This window comes from Protopterus annectens, chromosome 10.part0 (genome assembly GCF_019279795.1).
Source record: "Protopterus annectens isolate FY-2018-M chromosome 10.part0, PAN1.0, whole genome shotgun sequence".
NCBI lineage: Eukaryota > Metazoa > Chordata > Ceratodontiformes > Protopteridae > Protopterus > Protopterus annectens.
The window spans coordinates 1498545414-1498568658 of NC_056744.1; the positions used below are offsets into that span (position 1 = coordinate 1498545414).

At 39.2% G+C, this 23245-nt stretch overlaps 1 protein-coding gene across 1 annotated transcript in view; it reads right to left on the bottom strand.

The window, feature by feature from the left end:
• LOC122813683 (zinc-binding protein A33-like) overlaps window positions 1-23245 on the bottom strand; it is a 322847-nt gene that overhangs the window by 199891 nt on the left and 99711 nt on the right. The window contains exons 2-3 of the mRNA XM_044086133.1: window positions 6469-6564; window positions 6146-6379 (exon numbers count right to left, since the gene is read on the bottom strand). Of these exons, the coding sequence (XP_043942068.1) occupies window positions 6146-6379; window positions 6469-6564 (330 nt within the window). The remainder of the gene's footprint in view (window positions 1-6145; window positions 6380-6468; window positions 6565-23245) is intronic.

The window sequence follows — 23245 nt, forward strand, 5'->3', positions numbered from 1 at the left end:
TGGGTCAGAATAAGTCAAGCAGAGATTGCCTCTAAGTAGCCAATATGAGACAGAGAATATGAAGTCATTGGAGTCTGTCCATATAAGACAAGTGTTTAAGGCCTAGGATCACCTTTGTGAGGAACTTTTGCAGCCTCTCCAGTTGTTGCAGGTGTCTAGTGAGGTACATGCTAAATGGGCCAATGTACTTGATGATTGGCCTAATGAGGGAATATTAGAGGGAGACAATGACCTCTTTCTTCCTGGATGCAACACCCTTAGTAATGAGATGTGTCACATAGAAGGACTTTCAGACCACAGTGGCACTATAGTGGTCAACTGAGAGGTCACTGTCAACCTGTGTTCCCAGTTCCCTTATAACAAATTCTGTGTTCAGTGGACTACCATCAAGGTAGTGATTCATGGGAACCAACTTGTTCCCAAAGGCAATGGTGACACATTTTCTGGCATTGAGCTTAAGTCCAGGGTTCTGACAACAGTCATAGGTATCAGTGAGGCCTTTCTGCAGGATACCAGCATCACTTGGGGAGGTAATAATAGCACCCACCTTGCAGTCATCTGCAAACATTGTCAGCCAGAGTCACTTCATGTTGCGCTGGACTTCAGTGGCATAGATACTGAACACAAGGGGACCCAGGACCAGAACCTGTGGTACTCCACTCGTGACTAGTCGGCAGTCTGTGAGCCAGTTTGCAACCCACCTAGTTATATAGGGGTTGATGCCTAGCTGAGTGTGCTTGTCTATAATTCCTGAGTGGGGAATGGTATTAAGGGATTAGAAGCCCCACCTATCTTATTTATTCCATACTGTTACATAGCTATTTCATGTGGCACAGAGCTTATAGGGCTGCAGAGTGTCTACAGCTACCTCTACAGTGGATGACAAGAGTGGGCCTTGTAAAGTGGACACTGAAACATGTACTGGGTGGACCACAACAAAAAACTGCAAAACCCATCCCCCAATGGATATGGTTCCCACACACACAGGATACTGTTCTCGCGCACACACATTTTCCAGGACTGAGATTAAACCACCTACCTATCTAGTTATTGTTACTACAGCATTATGCATTTATTGCATGCGCCACAGAGCTTATAGGGTGAAGGCTATTCCAAGGTACTTCTAAGGGGAGGTACATTACCAGCCCTTGTAAAGTATGGCAATCAGAAATGCACTGGGTGAGAAAGGCCACAAAATACTTTAACCTACAGCTATACTCATTTACAAATACAAATACACTCACATACATACATTTGCCAGGACTGAAATTAGAACCCCTGCCTAACTAGTTATTTGTATTGGAGTATTATGCAGTTATCACACACACCACAGAGCTTATAGAGCTGAGAGGTGTCCAAAGTTACTTCTAATGTGACTGACATCAGTACAATTGCTAAAGTAGGGCAATGGGAAGTGGACTGGGTGTGAATGGGCTCAAAATCTTTAGCCTACACATACACACTTTTACATTTGCCAGGGCTGAGATTAGAACCCCTAACTAGTTATCTGTACTATAGTGTTATGCACTTGTCACATGTGCCACAGAGCTTACAGGGCTAAGAGCTGCCCAAAGATACTTCTGAGGTGACTGACATCAGCAGGACTGCTAAAGTAGGGCAATGGGAAGTGTACTGAGTGTGAATGGGTCAAAATCTTTAACCTACAAAAACATACACAAACACACACACACAGACACACACACACACACACACACACACACACACACACACACACACACACACACACACACACACACACACACACACACTTTTACATTTGACAGGACTGAGATTAGAACCCCTACCTAACTAGTTATTTGTATTATAGCATTACACAGTTATCACATGCACCAGATAAGGGCTGCCCAAAGGTACTTCTAAGGTGACTGACATCAGCAGGACTGCTAAAGTAGGGCAATGGGAAGTGTACTGGGTGGGAAAGAACTAAAACACTTATTCCTACACACACATACCCCCACACAACCGCACTTACATATGCCAGGACTGTGATTTGAACCCCTACCTATCTAGTTATTTGTATTATAGTGTTACATAATCACACATGCTACAGAGCTTACAGGACTGAAGCCAGTCCAAAGGTACTTCTATGGTGAATGGCATCAGCAGATCTTGTAAAGTAGGGCAATTTGAAGTATACTGGGTGGCTAAGGCATCACAATTCATAGACCTACAGACACAAACACACAAAGGTAGGTGGTGGGATATTACAACTCCAACCCCAGTACCATCAGACAATGAATCTCATCTTCATGCTGGCACATGCCAGTGGTGACAGCTAGTATGCAACTGTCTGCAGCAGGACATCACTCTCTGCAATTCAGGGTGTCCCTGTGTATGACTCACTCTCTGTGTGTGTCTACCTGTGTGTCTCACTCTAACACTGTCTGTCTCTCTCTTCCCAATGTCTATGTGTGTGTATGCATGACATATTGTAATATGTTGCCTATATGCGTGTGTGTGTGTGTGTGTGTGTGTGTGTGTGTGTGTGTGTGTATCACATGCAACAGATGCAGATATACCACATATGGCCACCTACAGCTGCCTGTGGGTAATCCTATCTGATGGGTGTATGTGGAGACAGTTAGGTGTACATAGTGGTGTGTATGCAAAGACATTTGCAATACAGATTTATATAGTCCATTGTGGTTTCTGCAAGATATCTGGAAACAGGCTGCCATTGTGGTTTCAGAAATAATGGCCGAAACATAAGGGGATACTGTAACTATTGCTCTTATTAATGTACAAGTTGCTTACAGGGATTGTTTTAGCAGACATTTCTAACTTATGTAATGTTTGGCACTGTAATGTATTCTGTCATTACCTATTGACAGATATCATCAGATCATCACAGTTATTTACCAGAGAAATACAAGATGGATGATGATATTATGAGGCAAAGGCTAGACATTCTTACACAGTCCAGCCATTTGGGAGGTATGGCTACAGCCACTTGACTGATGAAGCTGTGTAAAAGGTCCAGCACCTTGGTGATATACTGGCTGGGGATCTCCTGGTTGTGCTGTATTCTTCTTACCAGAAAGGTCATATCCTGGTGTGGCCATACCTCTCAACTGTACAGATTCTCACAGATTATCCAGATTCATGCTACATATGTCTCATCAGTTTCCCTTAACACTGTAGTTTTCTAGCCAGTTTGTTGCAAATCATTCAGGGTTGCAGTCAGGGAATAATGACTGAACATTAGAGTTTCAGACTTCACACCCTTCATGACATTCATGCTACTATGCACCCTCTCTGTTATTCTATCACCTTTCTAACATTATGAGAGCATTATTTCAAAAGTGTACCTATAGTCTGGCCTTTATCCCACCATTACTCATGGCTTTGTCCAGACTTCATGCTCTATGAGGTTGAGAGGTATGCTACTAGCATTTAGCAGCATGGCCTTTCATTTGCATTTTGTTGACCGTGTTATGTGGGTAGTATGGACCCCATTACATTCCCTACAATGGCACTATGGATGAGGCATGGGCCTTTGCCACAAGCCTGTAGACCATGTCAGACTGCTGCAGGCCATCTGTAGCAAGGCAATGTGTTCTGTTACTCATATGTTCCCAGGCTGCCAGGCAGTGGATCCCTCTGGGGTGACAATGGTAAGTGAGTCAGGTGTTACTGACAATCACTTTCTGTTCATATTGATCCATCACTCTGGGTGGCAGCAGGAAGCTGCTTATGGATAGAGACATACCTGCATGGGACATATATTCAGCACGCTGCATCATGTCTGTCTTTCTATAGTCCATGAGGTACTTCTGACATCATTCACACTGCCATGGACCAGGCTAGTGTGATACCTGTACCTGTTGTGGAGTGACTTGAGTGCATGTGTGATATGACAGATTATGGCACCTGCCAAACAAGTAATCGTGACTTTCCCCTTATCCTGCCTGGTATGTGACACATCTATGTTTCTCACAGTGGGGTCTTCCTATGAGTAGTATGTTGTGTGTATGGTAAGGCCTTAGTGTTTTTAGGACCCTGGTGTGTGGAGTATGCGTGGTCTGTAGTGTGTAGGTTTGGGAAGTTCTCATGTGTTTTTGCCTTTGAGGTGTCCTTTACTTGGGGGTTTCATTTGTTGTGGACCTCCACTTACGTGGGTGTGTGTTGTGTATTTGCAGGTGATGCTTACTAACTCCATACACTGCAGGGCACCTATGTTATTGCAAAATGTGCTGTGGTGTCCACATTCTCCATTTGTCTGGCCAGTGGTTCCCCTCTCCCCTCTGTGTGTCTCTTTATACTTCTGTAGTCTGGTTACAGGCTTTGCTCACAGTGGCTGCTATGTATTTGTAATTCTGGTGTGAGGATGGTAAATGCCATAACATCACATACAGGGTTATGGACTACACACATCTGAGCATACCTATTTGGCTGGTTGTCCATCATTGCACCACTACATCTGCTGGGGTCCTCAGACAGTTTATGTTACAATGGTATTATGCAGCTACATGTTGGCCTAGCTGTCAAACTGTCACTGACTCTGACATTTGGACAGGCCCACATACGACAGTCAGACAAAGGCCCGCACATGGGTACAGGGTGTTGATACTGTTCTTCCATACACAGACAGTTGGAGGACCAGTTTGTTACTTGCCTGCTTACTTGCTGTTATGGGTGTGACATCTGCTTCTTCACTGTCTGCCATTGATGTTTTGACATGACCTTTTCTTGTCTTGCAAATACTTTGCATGCAAATGCAATGTTAGGACAAGCAGAACAGATATGCAAGGCATACTTGTGCTCCTTCTGTGACAACCTGCCATTCCAGGGGTATGGCCGTTGGCCAGTGACATGTTGTCAGTGCTGACACAGTAAGGTGGCAGCTTTTTATGACCTGCCAATAGACTCACCTTCAGGTATCTGCTGTGCTACTAGGCACCATACCTCTTTACATATGAGAGTCAGACATCTGAACAAGCCATAAGTAATTGGGTGACAAAGGCCCAAGTATAGGGATCTTTTTAACTATTGGACTTACAAACCTAGAAGGGTGATACAATAACAGATTTTGCATTAGCATGCGTTTTCTATAGGGTATGAAATCTGAGACACTACAATCCATCATTATTTTCTGACTTTAGACTTTCGTGGTTTACCACTGATTTGCCACACAACCACTACTTCATGATAGAGACACCACAAATATGATGCAAACCTCTGTACATTCTGCAAAAGGTCTTTACAGTTGGGAGGTATGGTAGGTACTGCGTAGGTTACCCAGACCTGTGTACTGTTCATATGTGTGGCCCCCTGTTCAGCTTACCATCAGTCATGGATATTGTCATCTGGACAGTGTGTACAACTCCCACCGTAGGTGTAGCTGACATGCAAAATAGTTGGCAATGCAATTCTTGGGACATGGCCCTGTCTACCACAGTACTGTACCTAGGCCACTAAGACACAATAGCCAGGAGTAAGTGCTGGCCACATGCTGATGGTATTTCCCACGCATATACATAGATCATTGACACCCCTTGCATATTGTAGACATGCAACAGGTTATCACATTGATTGGGACAACCCTGGCAATGTGTGCTCTGTTGCTATTACCCTACATATTTACATGTTACAGCTACTTATTTACATTAATGTTTCACTAATAAATCATCATATTCATTAATATGCAATGTACAATGTTCCATACATGAGGCATACTTGACAAATTTTCATAGTAAAATATAAATCTCACCTGTTGCTGGATGCACCATGGTAAAACTGTAGCTTATACACTAAATGTAGGTAGCAAGTCAATGTGGGTTTAGTTTTTTATAATGTCAGGGCAGGATTTTTCAGCTTTACGCAAACTTTCAAGGGGATATCCTTATCAACAAAACTAACTGCAAAAACACTTGTTTTGCAACAAACACTGTAAGATTTGATGTTGTACAGGGTAAGGAGATGACTGCCATCTCTAGGGGATTATTATATACATTTCCTATGGGAAATGCAACAATGCACTTTTAAAGAGCTGTATTATTTTTGCAACTTTCCATCAGATATAGATCTGCAGCTGTACAAGGTGAAATCAAAGTTGATAATTTTGCAAAGATGTAAGCATCCACACAACATTCACAGGATCTTATGCAGCCAAATATAACTTTACCTTTAGAAAAGTCAGTGAGTCCTGTTGCTGCAACTGTAACTGAATATTAGAGACTGATTCTTGAACAGTATTAATATCTTCTTTAATTTTTCTCAGGTTTTCCTCCATCTCTTTCAGAATTCTTGTTTCTTCCACCTTCAGCTGTTGGACCAGATTGTCTTCCTTCTCCTGGAGAAACCCGCGAAGCTTGGCAAATTCTGATGTTACATGCAACTGTAAACTTCTAGCATGTGCCTGAAAAAAATATTACTACATTAAGAGAAAAAAAAGGAAAGAAAGAAAGAAAACAAAACTTTAAAACACACTAAACACAACTGGCATACTGTGATTTCTGATATCTTCATTTCCTGCTGGCACTTTATTTCTTTAAGATGCTTTAGACCTGACTGCTGGTGAGACAGAGATGTTGTCAGGTTGTCCTGCAAAGGAGAGAAAACAATTTCAACACATTCAGTGTAATGAGAATACAACTGCAGCCGTCTATCAATTACATGATAAGCTATTAAAATTTTATGATTTTTTTTTAATTTCTTTGATTTGGTATGACACAAGAAATAGTGCAGCAGTAAGAAAAATGTTACCAACATTTCAGTCTATCCCTCAAGATTAAAAGATATGTTTTACTTCATAACTTAACCATGTTGAACCTACAAGGCAGATAAAACATACAGAACAACCCAGTGCAGAAACATTTAGAGGGTAATGACTAATATAATCCACAGTCCAAAAAAATCTACATCTCATTTCATTGACAGTATATCTCAACAGTGCAAAGAAATAATATAGTGGTGTAAGCTAACTGGTCCTCCAATAAAATAGTCATACACAGCAAAAAACAGAAAGGAGGCAGCAGAACACAGCAGTTAAAACCAATATTTATTCCAAACAGATAGGTGAGCGCTTTTCCAGCCAAAGCCACTTCATCAGACAACTGCAATACATCATTACTAACAATTTAAAGCAATAGCATCCAATCAGAAATTGTTACTAATTTAAAGCAATAACATTTAAAGACATACAAGTAATTTCTTAGAAAACTTTTAAAATAAAACTCTAAAAAATGCCCAGACAATTATAACTCAGTGAATATATTAACTTGCCAAAGGTCTATTGACCAATATGGGTCTGATAGAGATCTTATCATTCAGACCCTTCCCCATATTTGCTCGCATTCTAATTATCCATTCAAGTTCTTTAGTTTCCACTATACATTTAGTGGGACCCCCTCTATTCCTTAACCTAACTACCTCTATAGCCATAAACTTGAAGGTATGTAGGTTACCAGACATAAGAACATGTTTGACTAGAGCATTGGTCTCTGCTTTCCTAAGAATATCATAGGAGTGTTCTCTTATTCTGTCTCATAATCTCCACATAGTCATTCCAATATAGAAAGACTGACAGAATGTACAGTATGTTAGATATACAAGATTGGTGGTATTACAGTTGGCATTAACTTTAAAATTAAATTTTTACCTGTATCTGGATGTTCAAACCATGCTCCACTATCAATGAGATGACAACAATTACAGGTATTACAGGGAAATGTGCCATAAGGGGGTAGTGTAACAGAACCTACCTCATTTTTTGGGTAGCATAGTAATCTTTTTAAGAGATCTTTTATTTGTATACGCATAACTAGGGAACTCCCCCACTATAGATCCCACTCTCTCATTAGATGCAAGTATATTCCAGTCCTGGAATAGATGTCCTGCAACAACCTAATGTTACTTGCATAAGTCACTGATACCCTCATGTGATTATGTTTGGCTACTTCCTCCTTTCTACACTGTGAAGAAGTAGAAAAGTATGGTTTCCCTTCATTACCTATCATCCCGACTATGTTAGTGGTAACCATTACAACTTCTTTTGCATTATATCTTCTATCCGAGAATCTTTGTTCAAGGGTGCTTAGATCACTCAAAAATGTAGAGTCATCTGCTATTAGTCTAGATGTTCTTAATGCCTGCCCTTTCATGATATTTTTAAACACGTTTAGGGTGTATACTTTGTCTCTGGACAAAAGTGTTCCTATAACACTCTTTCCAGAAAATTTCAGTGGTGAACTTGCCAGTATTCTTCCTAATGACCCTCACATCTAAAAACTCGATGGATTCTACTGAGATATTAGCAGAGAATCTTAGGAAGTCAGTGCTTGTGTTTAAAGCATCCAGGAAGTGTGTGAATTCATCCCTACATCCTTACCATAGAAGAAAGAGGTCATCCACAAACCTCATGTAAAAGACAACATTGTCTAATCTATTTTGTCTAATTATGTTGGTTTGTTTCCATTTGGCCAAAACCAGGTTGGCGTAGCTATTGGCACATGAAGTGCCCATAGCTATGCCATCCTTTTGCCTATAAATAGTCTGTTCAAACATAAAAATATTGTTCTCCAGAACAATTTCCATCAAAAAACACAAATGATCCACCTTATAGTGATTATTGGTACCATCTTCTGTCAAATATTGCCCTAACAACTCTACTCCCTTCCCATTAGGTATAGTCGTGAAAAGGGATTCTACATCCATGGCTATCATTAGACAATTCTGCGCAGGTGGTCTACTCTGTACATGGGCATATAAATCCCTAAGGAAATGCTCAGTGTCTTTTAAAATAGTGCTATTCCTGGCTAATATAGGTTTACGGTGTTGTTCTATGTAAATAGATAGGGGTTCAGTACACTACCCCCTTCCCACTAATATGGGTCTCATTGGTGGTGCACAGGGATGTTTGTGAATTTTTGTAGTCCTTTTATGACTGGAATAGTGGGTTCATCTACTAAAAAATAAGTATATAATCCCATATCAGTTTGTCCTAACTATAAACATTTAAAAAGTTCATTGGAAATTCTATAAATACATTGTTTTACTTGCTGGCTATCTAAGAGGGTGTATACTGTAATATCACTGAGCATAGCATTCATTGCATTTCTATAAAAGATATAATCCATAATTACCATTGGTCCCCCTTTATGCGCTGGTCTAATACTCAAAGTGACATCATGGCATAAATGTTCAAATGCTTGTTTCTCATTCCAACTCATATTGACAACATTTTTTGTTCATTGCCTACCATCATACAAAGAATATATAGCTCTAATGCACGCTTTTTCAAATGCTTCAATGACATCAATAGGAGGGGGAACATAGCCACTAGCTTTTCTAAAAACATTAACATTGTTAAAATCATTATTTATATCATTAAAGTGCATTTTCAATGTAATGTTCCTAGTAAAAGCTTTAAGTTCAATAATATTCTCAGTCAGTGTCATCCTAGTAGCGGGTATGAAACTCATACCTTTATTTAAGATGTCCATTTCAGTTTCTGTCAAAATGCGACTGGAGATATTCCATACTAATGTGGATCTCTTGTCTGCCAAATTTTCTTTATCGTTAACCATTCCCCTCCTCTATGGATGCCTTCCTCTTCAGGCGTCTTCTCCCTAGTTGTCGTTCATGAAAATTAGAACTGTGAATGGGATATGGATCCACAAGTGAACCAGTCACATTAAAACATAATGCCGATGACCCAATATCCATATCCCATTCACAGCTCTAATTTAATATATAATTATATTATTAATTATTATATAATTATATTAATATATAATTTTTAAAATAAAACTAACATATTCAGACAAACTAGATTAGACAATGTTGTCTTTTACCTGAGGTTAGTGGATGACCTTTTTCTTCCATGGTAAGGAGGTAGGGATGAATTCACACACTTCCTGGATGCTTTAAACACAAGCACTGACTTCCAAAGATTCTCTGCTAATATTTCAGTAGAATCCATCGAGTTTTTAGATGTGAGGGTCATTAGGAAGAATACTGGCAAGTTCACCACTGAAATTTTCAGAAAAGAGTGTTATAGGAACACTTTTGTCCACAGACAAAGTATACACCCTAAACGTGTGTTTAAAAATATCATGAAAGGGCAAGCATTAAGAACATCTAGACTAATAGTAGATGACTCTACATTTTTGAATGATTTTAAGTGCCCTTGAACAAAGATTCTTGGATAGAGGATATAATGCGAAAGAAGTTGGAATGGTTACCACTAACATAGTTGGGATGACCCGTGAACAAAGATTCTTGGACAGAGGATATAATGCGAAAGAAGTTGGAATGGTTACCACTAACATAGTTGGGATGAGAGGTAATGAAGGGAAACCATACTTTTCTGTTTCTTCACAGTGTAGAAAGGAGAAAGCAGCCAAACATAATCACATGAGGGTATCAGTGACTTATGCAAGTAACATTAGTTTGTTGCAGAACATCTATTCCAGGAACTGGAATATACTTGCATCTAATGAGAGAGTAGGATCTATAGTGGGGGAGTTCCCTAGTTATGCGTATACAAATAAAAGATCTCTTAAAAAGAATACTATGCTACCCAAAAAATGAGGTAGGTTCTGTTACACTACCCCCTTATGGCACATTTCCCTGTAATACCTGTAATTGTTGTCATCTCATTGATAGTGGAGCATGGTTTGAACATCCAGATACAGGTAAAAATTTAATTTTAAAGTTAATGCCAACTGTAATACCACCAATCTTGTATATCTAACATACTGTACATTCTGTCAGTCTTTCTATATTGGAATGACTATGTGGAGATTATGAGACAGAATAAGAGAACACTCCTATGATATTCTTAGGAAAGCAGAGACCAATGCTCTAGTCAAACATGTTCTTATGTCTGGTAACCTACATACATTCAAGTTTATGGCTACAGAGGTAGTTAGGTTAAGGAATAGAGGGAGTCCCACTAAAAGTATAGTGGAAACTAAAGAACTTGAATTGATAATTAGAAGGCAGGCGAATATAGGGAAGGGTCTGAATGATAAGATCTCTATCAGACCCATATTGGTCAACAGACCTTTGGCAAGGTAATATATTCACTGAGTTATAATTGTCTGGCCATTTTTTAGAGTTTTATTTTAAAAGTTTTCTAAGAAATTACTTATACGTCTTTAAATGTTACTGCTTTTAATTAATAGTGATTTCTGATTGGATGCTTTTGCTTTAAATTGTTAGTAATGATGTATTGCAGTTGTCTGATGAAGTGGCTTTGGCTGCGAAAGCACTCGCCTATCTGGAATAAATCTTGGCTTTTAACTGCTGTGTTCTGGTGCCTCCTTTCTGTTTTTTGCTGTATATATCAACAGTACTTACATCAGTAGTACCACACAGGGCTATATGAAACTATTGAGAAAAATATCACTTTTTGTTGACAATATTATATTTTACCAATTCAGAACATGATGTAAAAATATTTGATAAACTAATGTATTTTAGAAGTATAGAACGGTATAAAATGAAGCAAAAAGAAAGGTTATAGTAATGAACTATGCCCAACACATATGTTGGTAAGGAGCATCCACTTTTTATGGGATCCTGGTGGGATGAGATACGTGGGAATCTCACTGATATGGGATACTGATTAAACAGCTAAAGAAATGTGGAAATAAATTACTTAAAAGATTATATGTGTGGTCAAAGTACCAAACTTTAAACATCAGGATTTTATGAAAAGCAGCGCTGAACCATTATGCACATCAGCTAAGCACGAATGCACGAATGAACAGTACTGATTATGGAACATCATAGCACTGCATGGAAAAGTTGGCAGTTTGCAAATTCACAAAATAGATTTCAACTGTTTGTTAAACTTCACTTATGAAAATTCATAATAGATTTCAAATTGTTTGGTTAAATGCAGAAGAAGCCACATATTTGTATTATCATGACAGTTTCTGGTATCTTTTCATTATACAGAAGCAGATGTGAGTGTATGTATGCATGCTTTCTGGGGAATTCTGAGGACAGTGGCACTGAGTGCAGCCTGGCAGCAGTAAATTAAAACAGTTATAAGGTTTATTAATGGAAATGTAATGGTGTTCTGATGTGGACACCTCAACTGATCTTTTTAAATTGGCAAAGAAGACGTTAGAAAACCTGGAAATGAGAGATACAGAAGACAAGGGAAAACACAAACTGAATTTATTAAGAGTACTTTGCTGTAGAAGGTGGGAGAAGAGGGACACTATGTTTTGTGGGAGGCAGACCCATGTAGCTGTCAATTTTTTATATATAAGAAGGAAGTTGAGAAAAGAGCAGGGGAAGAAGGTGTAGGTGAGAGAACTAAGGAAGGGTGATGGAAAACAAAAAAAAAACATAAAAGACAGGAACACTATGGTGGGCTGACATAGCTGGAGACAAAAGACAAACAAATGGCATACAGACACAAAAGGCGTTGGATGAGGAGGTCTACAGGCAGGCACACACTGATCCAGAAAACCTCAATTACTCCTCCTCCTCTTCTCTGATGCTGAGAGCTAGTCCTAAATGTTGAGGGGTGGTGGTTTCCAGTGGCTCAGTGGTCGGGGCTGACTGGGTCAGCAAATCTTTAACATGCTGAAAGAGGGTTTGAAAAAAATGAAGACATCTCTCTATTACCCACTCAACTGCTGCCTCTATCAGGTTCTGAAGCTCATCAGTAGTGTGGTGTATAGACCTGCTACTCACCTTGAGGCCCACAGGGTAATACACATGATTATTTAATGAAAGAAAACACGAGAGAGAATCACAAATGGTTGAACAAAAAAGACAGAATCATAAAACACTGAATACTTCTTTCCCACAGAAAACCCTATATCATTAAACCTCAGCTACAAAACCAAGCTCAAGTGTCATCTAATTAGTGAAAATATTAATGAAAAGGTTTTTATAACATAAATTCAATGTGACTGAATCACCTAGAGCTATATTTTACACCATCGAATGGCTAGCCCTACTATGGCACACAGTCTGTGATCCAAGTTCTCCTATCTTGACTATATTGCTCACCACAGTAGATGCCAAAAGCAGGTTTGTCTGTATAACTCTTCCACCTACACGGCCCCATGTAAAGTTTGTCTGCTGCCCACAGCTCATTCATTGGTGAGTTTGAGATGGAAACAGTCAGCATGTTTTTTGGAGGTGGGAGGAAACTCACAGAGACACAGTGATAACATGCAAACTCCAAACAGGCATTGGTCAGAGATCATGATTGAACATTGTACCTTGTGCATGGGAGGAAAATACCTTAACCATTATGCCAACTGGTCTCATTTGAGGAAAGATTCCAACTGGGCATTCCTAGACTTGAAAAATGCATATGACAAGTTCTCAAGAAAGCTGACTTGGGCAGTTCGAAGTCCCAGAAACTTTGGTAGAATTAGTGCAGACTATGTACACAGACACAATGACTCAAGTATGAACAATTTTCAGCCTCGCAGATGGGTTCCCAGTGGGAGTGAATGTGCACCAGGGTTCAGCTCTGGGCCCAATGCTGTTCATACTGATGATGGATTACATTGGCAAAGAGACAGATCAACAAAGTTGTTATATGCAGATGATATGTCATTACAGGCAGACTCTGAGCAAGAACATTAACAAAGAATGTGAGAATGGAATGCAAAACTGAAGGCACATGTGTTGACACGAAGCACAGACAAGACAGTGATAATGGCAGCAAACTGGGGAATTCAGAAAAGCTGAGAATTGAGATAGAAGGGAAGATAGTGGAACAGTTAAACAGCTTCAAGTATCTGGGAGGGGTGGTTGAGGAGAAGGGAAGCCTGAAAGAAGAGATCAAAGCTAGAATCTGAGGGACTGCAGCCAACTGGTATAAAGTTTCAGGTGTAATCTATGACAGAAGAATGCCAAAGATGCTAAAATGTAAGGTGAACAAGACAGTGGTGCAACCAACACTACTGTATAGTACAGAAACCTGGACAGTAAAGGCAGAGCAGATGAGGAGCTTGACGTGATGGAAATGAAGTGTCTGAGAAGAGTGTTCAGATGCACACTGTGGGACAGATGAAGAAATGAAGACATAAGAGCAGAAGCCAAAGTAGCTCCAACTGCAGAAAAGATCAAAGCAAACAGATTATGGTGTTTTGGACATGTGCAGTAAAGCAGAAGACAATCTGGTGAAGAAGAGGAAACGAGGGCATCCAGCAAAATGGTGTATGGATTGTGTGAATGAAGATTTGTAACAGCTAGGCATGAATGTCGAAGAAGGTAGGAGTGTGGCACTAAATCGAGACAGATGACAACAGTTAACATGATACCCCATCCCCATGTAGAAAAACGAGAAAAAGGGGGGGGCTGATGATGTTTATGATGATTTTATACCCGTCTCCATGTAGAAGAATGAGAAGAAGGAGGCTGATGATGTTTATGATGATTTTATAACATAATATGTAGGGATAAGAATTGGGACAGATGGTAGGGTTAGGTGTACTTTTAGGGCTAGCACACATGAGTAAGATGGTACAAAAGGAGTGTCACTACTAAGGACACATAACACACAAAATACAAAACATACACAACACTGACTGTTTCACCTTACCTAATGCTTACTCTAAGTGCTATAATACAGACATGCATATCTTCACAACCATCATTTTTTCATTTAAACATTAATTTTCCTGCACACTCTTGCTAACCTACACTATTTAAAACTAAATTCAACCACGATCCACACTGCATTTAGTCATTTATCCATTGTCTTTCTTTTTTCACACACAAAAACTGTTTCAACTAAATATGTATTCTACCTTTTGAATTACAACCATATACAAATTTAAAATACATATATATATATATATATATATATATATATATATATATATATCTATTGAAATGTCGAATTTCATATGGTCGAGACCATATGATCGACATTTCAGTAAATCGAATATTAAAGTTTTAAAATATAACACTTTACTTACCTTAAAATGTTACGTGCACACAGAGGCAAGGATTCTTGTACGCTCTGTGTGTACGTAATGTTTTTATCTTTTTTGCGGTGTTGACAGGAAGTGGGAAATCTCCCGTTTTGCACTTCCGCATACAGCGCAAAATGGGAGATTTCCCTTTTCCCCACTGTAGCGCGATCTCGGAGTTGGTATATTTAAGTAGGGGGGTGCAGGTGGGCAAAGCCCCCCTGCAAAAGCGATGTTTGACTTTTTTTTTTTTTTGGTTTCATTTTAGAAGTTCGAGTTTCCAAAACTCGATCTTTTGGTTTCGACCATATGAATTTCGAGATTTTGGTAATTCGAGGTTCTAAAGTGAATCCATATATATATATATATATATATATATATATATATATATATACATATATCCTTTCATATTGGAGTTATAGCACATTTAAATATGAATGAGGTGGGGTGAAATATGAGTGATGTGGGAGTGTACTCTATTTACAGCTGTCTTGCACGTATGTCAGGAGGCATCAGCATCAGATAAATGTGGTACATTTTAACATGTCTGATACACCTGCATAGTAATATAGAGTTAAAGGACATAAGGAATTTCATGCTTACTAATGACCGAGGGGTGAGGTGGAGCCCATATACAAGTCTGTTGCACATATGGCAGAAGATATCAGCATCAGACACTTGTTATGGCACCCTTTACATGCATCACACTTGCAGATCAACACACTTAAGATATGGGCAAAAAGTATAGCATGTTTAAATATCACCAAGTAATTCATGCACATTAACAAGACTATTACAGTGTAGCACAGCTTGCCTTGACCACCCAAAGATATTTATACCAATAAATTAAGGTACACAGCTGCATAAAATTAGGTAACGTCATGGAGCAACACTATCAGCAAGAATGACACTGGACGAAAATTACAATTATGACTTGGCTTACGTGAAATAAAACTATTACTGACTGGCCACGGTGGTGCAGTGGTTAGCATTGTCGCCTCACAGCAAGAGGTTCTTCCATTCAATTCTTTGCTGGAGCGCCTTCTGTGTGGAGTCTGCATGTCCTCCCTGCAGTCAAATGACATCTAGAGACATGCAGGTAGGTGATTGCGTGAATGGGTGTGCCTTCTTTGAAGGCTGGGCATTGGGCTGGCAACTCGGCACCATAAAAATTAACTGCCAATCATTAGCAGACCGGATTTCCGCTGTGGCGACCCCTAACTGGGAAAAGCCAAAAGACATACATACTCTATGAAGTCATGAGTAGTGGACATGGGTTAACTGTGAAACAATATTTGCTTGTAGGTTCAATATGTTATAGAGCAGGAAACAACACCACAGAGACACGAGATCAGACACATCCTAGTGGATGTATGGGAAACAGCTGTTTTGTAAATGGGGGGCCAAAACAGGCAGAAAGGGTTAAGGCACACGATCAAGTAGTGGTTGTCATCAATGCTGTAGGAGGAGGGAACTGACCTAGCTGGTTAAGCAAGCCATAGTGTCAGTAGAATGATGACATGACACTTCAGCAGGGGTTGAGGGGTCACCATAAAGCTCCAAACCAGCATGAGCACCCTGATGTAGAGATCATATTCAAGGTAACACTAACCAATGTCACAACCATAAAAAGGGATCAAAGACAAAGACATTTTTTCACTGTTAACTCCAGACACTAGCAAGGCATTGGCAGCCCAATAACAAACTTGGCATGAAACAGTTCAGGCACTGGCCTCTGCTACTAAGAGTAAGGTAGGGATGGAAAACTGTAAAGTATATATGAGGAACTTCAGCAGTGAGGTCAAGGTCTAAAAGTTCACCGCATCTATCAGATCCAAACATTGAAGCAACTCAGCTTCAAGACCACAAGCCAGCACTTGCTCAGGATCAATGGGACTATCAACTACATTGTCTTTATGGTAAATCATGCATGACACACCAATGAAAATTCAGTAGACAAGCTGCACTTCATTTGTATACATTGTCACTAGTACATAGTAAAAGGGGGGCAGGGGGTTACTGATGTGTAACTCTTCACCCATAATTTAAAGTATGCACACAATATGTAAAAATTATATATATATATTGGTTATAACAAAGAGAGGCGTAATTACTGACATAAGTCAGTATCTCTTGCCAGGAAAACAAGCACTGTTGCCACTTGCGCTGAAGCACCATACAAATGATGGCAATGCAAGTTTCTGAACAAAGCAACACATGCTGATAATTAGACTGAAATGCAATGATCAGATTTACAATACAAGTTCAAATCACACAACACACCAACCACAGCAATATGACTACATGCCATGCTGTAAGTACTTAATGAGCAGACGTTAAGCCTATTCATCATCACTATGCCTTCAAACTGCTGGCTTGGTTCCTACATCTGAAAACGACAGCAACTCACCAAAAAGACAAAAAAGAACCTTTTTTTTCTGATAAATTATAACAGTATTTTGATAACATTAGTATGTATAACCACAATAACAAATATCTAAGTGTTTACAGATGACTTGCAATCATGCACCAGGCATGCCAAACCAGTAGGTAACGTTAAGAATTCTACAGCACTATTCCTGATTCCTTTGTCATTGTATGTGCAGGAGACATTTCAGATAAATGCTGTACTGTACAACTGAATCACTTCCAAAAGTAAAATACAAATTACAATACTGTAATAATGTTCAGTAATTAATAAAAAAAAAGGTCTGATGTACAATGTAAGTTGACCATGCACCATAACCATACAGCATAGACCACAAGCAACACCGCATGCATTAAGTATTAAGACTGTGGGTTTTATTAACTCAATAACATCAAGTGAATGCTATGTACCATAGTTATGAACCAGATGCTAACGTTTTGCCTGCAGAGTCATATACCATGTACAAGCCTGCTGCAAGTGTTTCTGTGCTACTGTCACCAGCTTGTCACCGTCATTATCATCATAGGTATGTGGAAAGATAACAGGAGTTGCAGTGCCATCATGGGGCAGTAACTCACCAGTTTGATGCATGATTATGTTACACTGATGTCAACATGTGATAAACATCCTACTGCAACATATGGCAAACATCCTACTTGCAGTAACAGGGTTATATTTAAGGGCACCCACAGACTTGCCAAAGCAATGGAAACTGGATCTTAGCAGGCCAAATGCTCATTCAATGACAATCCATGTCTGAGACAGGTCAATGTTGTACTTATTCTCAGCTGCTACCATAGTGTTAAGGACTGACTTCATGCCAAGTTTCCAGTGGGTGGCCAACATCACCTGCATAACAAACAGGGGAAGGGAGACACAAAAACAAAGGGGTGGCGTTTAATACTTAACCATACATATTCTAATCTATTACCTTCAGAAACACATCTGAAAACCAAAACTTTGCACTTACCAACAAGGATTCCACCGAGTTTCCTACTATGCAGGGAGAGATGGTACAGTGAGCTTGTTTGCTAGATGTGAGAGTCATGGGCACTGCCAGAATGCTGGGCTGAAACATTACTGATGCACCCCCAGGCAACGCACACAACCTGGAAGTTGATGGAATGGTAGCCCTTCCTGCTCTAATACCACTCCCCAGTGGTCCAGATTGGGCCCTAACAGTATCATAGATGTAGACTTCCACATCCAGCACCTCAACAAAGTGTGCCATCTAGTCAAAGGCATGCATAGTACTGCAATGTTCCTGAGATTTCACTAAGAAATGCAGATATACTGATCCAATTCTGCCAAAACTATGTCTTGCAATTGCTGATAGCTCCTCCCAAGTCCTTGTCCGTGGAACAAAAAAAAAAAAAACACACTAAAGCCAATATTAAAACCCTGTCCACTGTGAAACTCTCAATTTCTTAAGCAACAAAATTAAAATGAGTTAATATTTGCTATATCTTCATCTTACTGGCTGGTGAGAGCAGTTGGGTACCTGGAGCTTTGTCTCAGCTTAGGGAAGCACAGGACACAGTTATACTAGCAGCTGCAGCAAGCATCTTCTCAGGTTGCAAAGTAGATAGAAAATGTGTGTCTTTGCTTTATATTAGGCTTCTGGGCATTATACAGAAGGGCATAAAAAGCAATCATGAATTGCAAGTATGCAGGAAGAGAGTCTCATTTAAATAAGATAGTCACATTTCATTACTGCCTTATATGCAATCTTCCTAACCATGCTCGAACTGCTGTGCCTAAGTGTAACTGATCTCTATTAGTTGTGCCTGAGCTGTATTGAGGCACAGCCAGCTCAAGTTCCTGCTGCACATAAGAACAATGACTATGAGAACCATCTTTAAATAAGATAAGGCTAAGACAGAAATGGTTGAGGTGTTTTTGGCCCCAGTGGTTCTTATGTAGGTCAGGCTTATACGCATCAATAAGGAGATCAGATATGGAATATTATAAAGGAAAGTAAAGAATTTCTTTGGGACAGTAAACAGTACAATGGGAAAACTAAAACTAATAAAGGAATAGAGTGGCTTGGGACTTCCAAATTTGGAGGCATACAATAAGGCCACAAAACCTAGTTTAATATATTTGGTTCAGAATACAGAACATGCCCAAATGGAAACCCATGATAGACACAGTGTCCAATAAGGTAATGACAGGACCACACATGGGCATTCCAGCAGATCTAGCAAAATGTATATCAAGAACATTATGTATAACTTTATATACATAAATGTATTAAGAAAACCTGTATGTTAAAAGGGAAGTTGGAAAAATGGAATAATACCAAATAGATTATAATATATATATATATATATATATATATATATATATATATATATATATTATATATATATATATTATATATATATATATATATACACACACACACACATATATATATTATATATATATATATATATATATACACATATATATATATATATATATATATATATATATATTTATTTATTTATTTATTATATATAAATAGAAGGAAAGATACAGAAGAGAATGTCAAGAGCATCACTTTTGAGATCCAATGATAAAATGAGATGAGGTAATAAAATGGAAAGAAGCTAGACGAATGTTTGTGTTACTGAACTCAGATTAACTTGCATATACAGGTCTAAAGTTGAGTCCATGGAAGATATTCAGAGGCTGGACAGAATTTTTTTAAACCACAAATGGTGGATTTTATAACTGAGGCTAGAACAAAAATGGCATACAGGAAAAGTATTAATAGTATAGCATATAAAGCAATGTTAGATGTGAAATGATAATTCAGTAACAAAGTAAAAATAGCAAGGAGTGGGCACTTAAATAAAGATATTACAGATGATCCACAGAGGGAAATATATCTTTATCCTAGATATGCAACTAAATCAAGAATATTTACAATTTTAGTATGGAAAAGTTTGTACAAATACTTTTATACCTCTATAAACTTGTAAAATTGCCTATAGACAAGTGGCATACATTGCAGATATAATGCTTCAGAAAGTAGCTCTTAGCAGCATATATTTTGGGAATGTATGAAATTCCTTCAGTACAAAAATTATTTGAATAGTATACTAAGTCTTATACTTGGATGAAAATTTAGCCTTAATACAGAGATATTTTTCTTGAGATGATATACAATAACACACACTCATCATCTTTTTTCAGCTGTTCCCGTTAGGGGAAGCCACAGCGGATCATCTGCTTCGATTTTTTCCTGTCCTCTGCATCTTGCTCTGTCACACCAGCCACCTGCATGTCCTCTCACCCCACATCCATAAACCTTATTTTAGGCATTCCTCTTTCCTGTTACCTGGTTGCTTCATCCTTAGCATCTTTTTCCCAATATACTTCGCATCCCTCCTCAGCACATGTCCAAACCAAAGTAATCTTACCTCTCTGACTTTGTCTTCAAACCTTCCAACCTGGGCTGACACACTAATATACTTATTCCTAATCCTGTCCACCCTCATCATACCCAGTGCAAATCTTAACATCTTTGAGCTCAAACTCCTGCCTTTTTGTCAGTGTCACTGTCTCCAACCCATATAACATAGCTGGTCTCACTACCCTCTTGTACACCTTCCCTTCCACTCTTACTGGTACTTGTCTGTCATAAATCACTCCTGACACTCTTCCCCACCCACTCCATCCTGCCTGTACTCTCTTCTTCACCTCTCGTCCACACTCACCATTACTCTGAACTGTTGATCCCAAGTATTTAAACTCATCCACCTTCCCCACCTCTACTCCCTGCATCCTCACCATTCCTCTATCCTCCCTCTCATTCACACACATATATTCTGTCTTAGTCCTGCTGACCTTCATTCCTCTTCTCTCTAGAGCATATCTCCATCTCTCCAGGGTCATCTCCACCTGTTCCCTACTCTCACTACAGATCACAATGTCATCTGCAAACATCATAGTTCATGGGGACTCTTGTCTGATCTTGTCTGTCAACCTGTCCATCACCATTGCAAATAAGAAAGGGCTCAGAGCTGATCCTTGATGTAACCCCACCTCCACCTTAAATGCATCCGTCACTCCCACCACAAACCTCACCACTGTCACACTACCCTTGTACATATCCTGTACCACTCTTACATACTTCTCTGACACTCCCGACTTCCTCATACAATACCACAACTCCTCTCTAGGCATCCTATCATATGCTTTCTCTAAGTCTACAAAAAACACAATGCAACTCCTTCTGACCTTCTCTGTACTTCTCCATCAACACTCTCAGAGCAAACATCTCATCTGTAGTGCTCTTTCCCAGCATGAAACCATATGGCTGATCACTAATCATCACGTCCCTTCTTAGCCTGGCTTCCAATACTCTTTCCCATAACTTCATGCTGTGACTGATCAATTTAATCCCTCTGTAGTTACTACAGCTCTGCACATCACCCTTATTCTTAAAAATCAGTACCAAAACACTTCTTCTCCATTCCTCAGGCTTCCTCTCACTTTCCAAGATTTCATTAAACAATCTGGTTAAAAACTCCCCTGCCATTTCACCTAAACACCTCCTGCTTTCAGAGGTATGTCATCTGGACCAACAGCCTTTCCATTCTTCATCATCTTCATAGCTATCCTTACTTCCTCCTTGCTAATCCATTGTACTTCATGATTCATTGTCCCCACATCATCCAACCTTCTCTCCCTCTCATTCTCTTCATTCATCAACCCCTCAATGTACTCTTTCCATCTCCTCAACACACTCTCCTCGCTTGTGAGTATGTTTCCCTCATTATCCATTATCACCTTTACCTGCTGCACATCTTTCCTAGCTTGGTCCCTCTGTCTAGCCAATCGGTAAAGGTCTTTTTCTCCCTCCTTAGTGTCCATCCTTTCATACAACTCTTCATATGCCTTATCCTTAGCCTTTGCCACCTTTCTCTTTGCCATGCACCTCATCTCCTTATACTCCTGTCTACTTTCTTCATCTCTCTGACAATCCCACTTCTTTGCCAACCTCTTTCTCTGTATACTCTCCTGTACTTCCTCATTCCACCACCATGTCTCCTTGTCGTCCTACCTCTGTCCAAATGTCATACCAAGCACCTTTCTAGCAGTCTCCCTTACTAGCTCTGTTGTAGTTACCCAGCTATTTGGTAACTCTTCACTGCCACCCAGTGCTTATCATAAGTCATCCCTGAACTCCAGCTCACAATTACCCTTTTTCAATTTCCACCATTTGATCCTTGGTGCTGCCCTCTCACTCCTCCTCTTCTTGATCACCAACGTCATCCTGCAAACCACAATACAATAATACACACTAAAGGGGTGAAAGTGCTGGCATCTTTAGTGTTAATAGTGGCTAAGAAAGATGCAACTAGAAAATGGAAAAAAAAAAAAAAAAACAAGGACAAGCCAGCATAAGAGAAGACAGGATGATGATTAGCGAGATTAAAAATATAGAAATGAGAGAAGTAGTTATTCATTTCCAAAATGTAAACAGATAATGGGATGTACTTCCAGATCAAAGTATCACACTCTGATATCATACACATGATAATGTTCAGCTGTCCTTTCATCCACCCAAGTAGCATAAAGTGTTAAAAATAGAAAGTCAAGTTAAAGTGCTGCATCTTGTGCTCAAAATTAATGTTACACTTGAAAACATTTCAAAGTTTCAAATGAGCATTAAAAATGAATTTATTTATGGATGCCTGGCTTACAGTAAGAAATCTACTGAAGTTGGAGTTTTCAGCTGCACTGCGTCTTCATTTTTACACTCTGTTTTTTTTTTCTTTTAATCCAAATACATTACAATAGGTGATTTACATTAAATCCTGTCTTTAGGGACTTATATGAGCTTAATCGTCTTCTCTACCTTGAAAGATAATATTCTACAGCTCCCTGTTAATTACAGTCT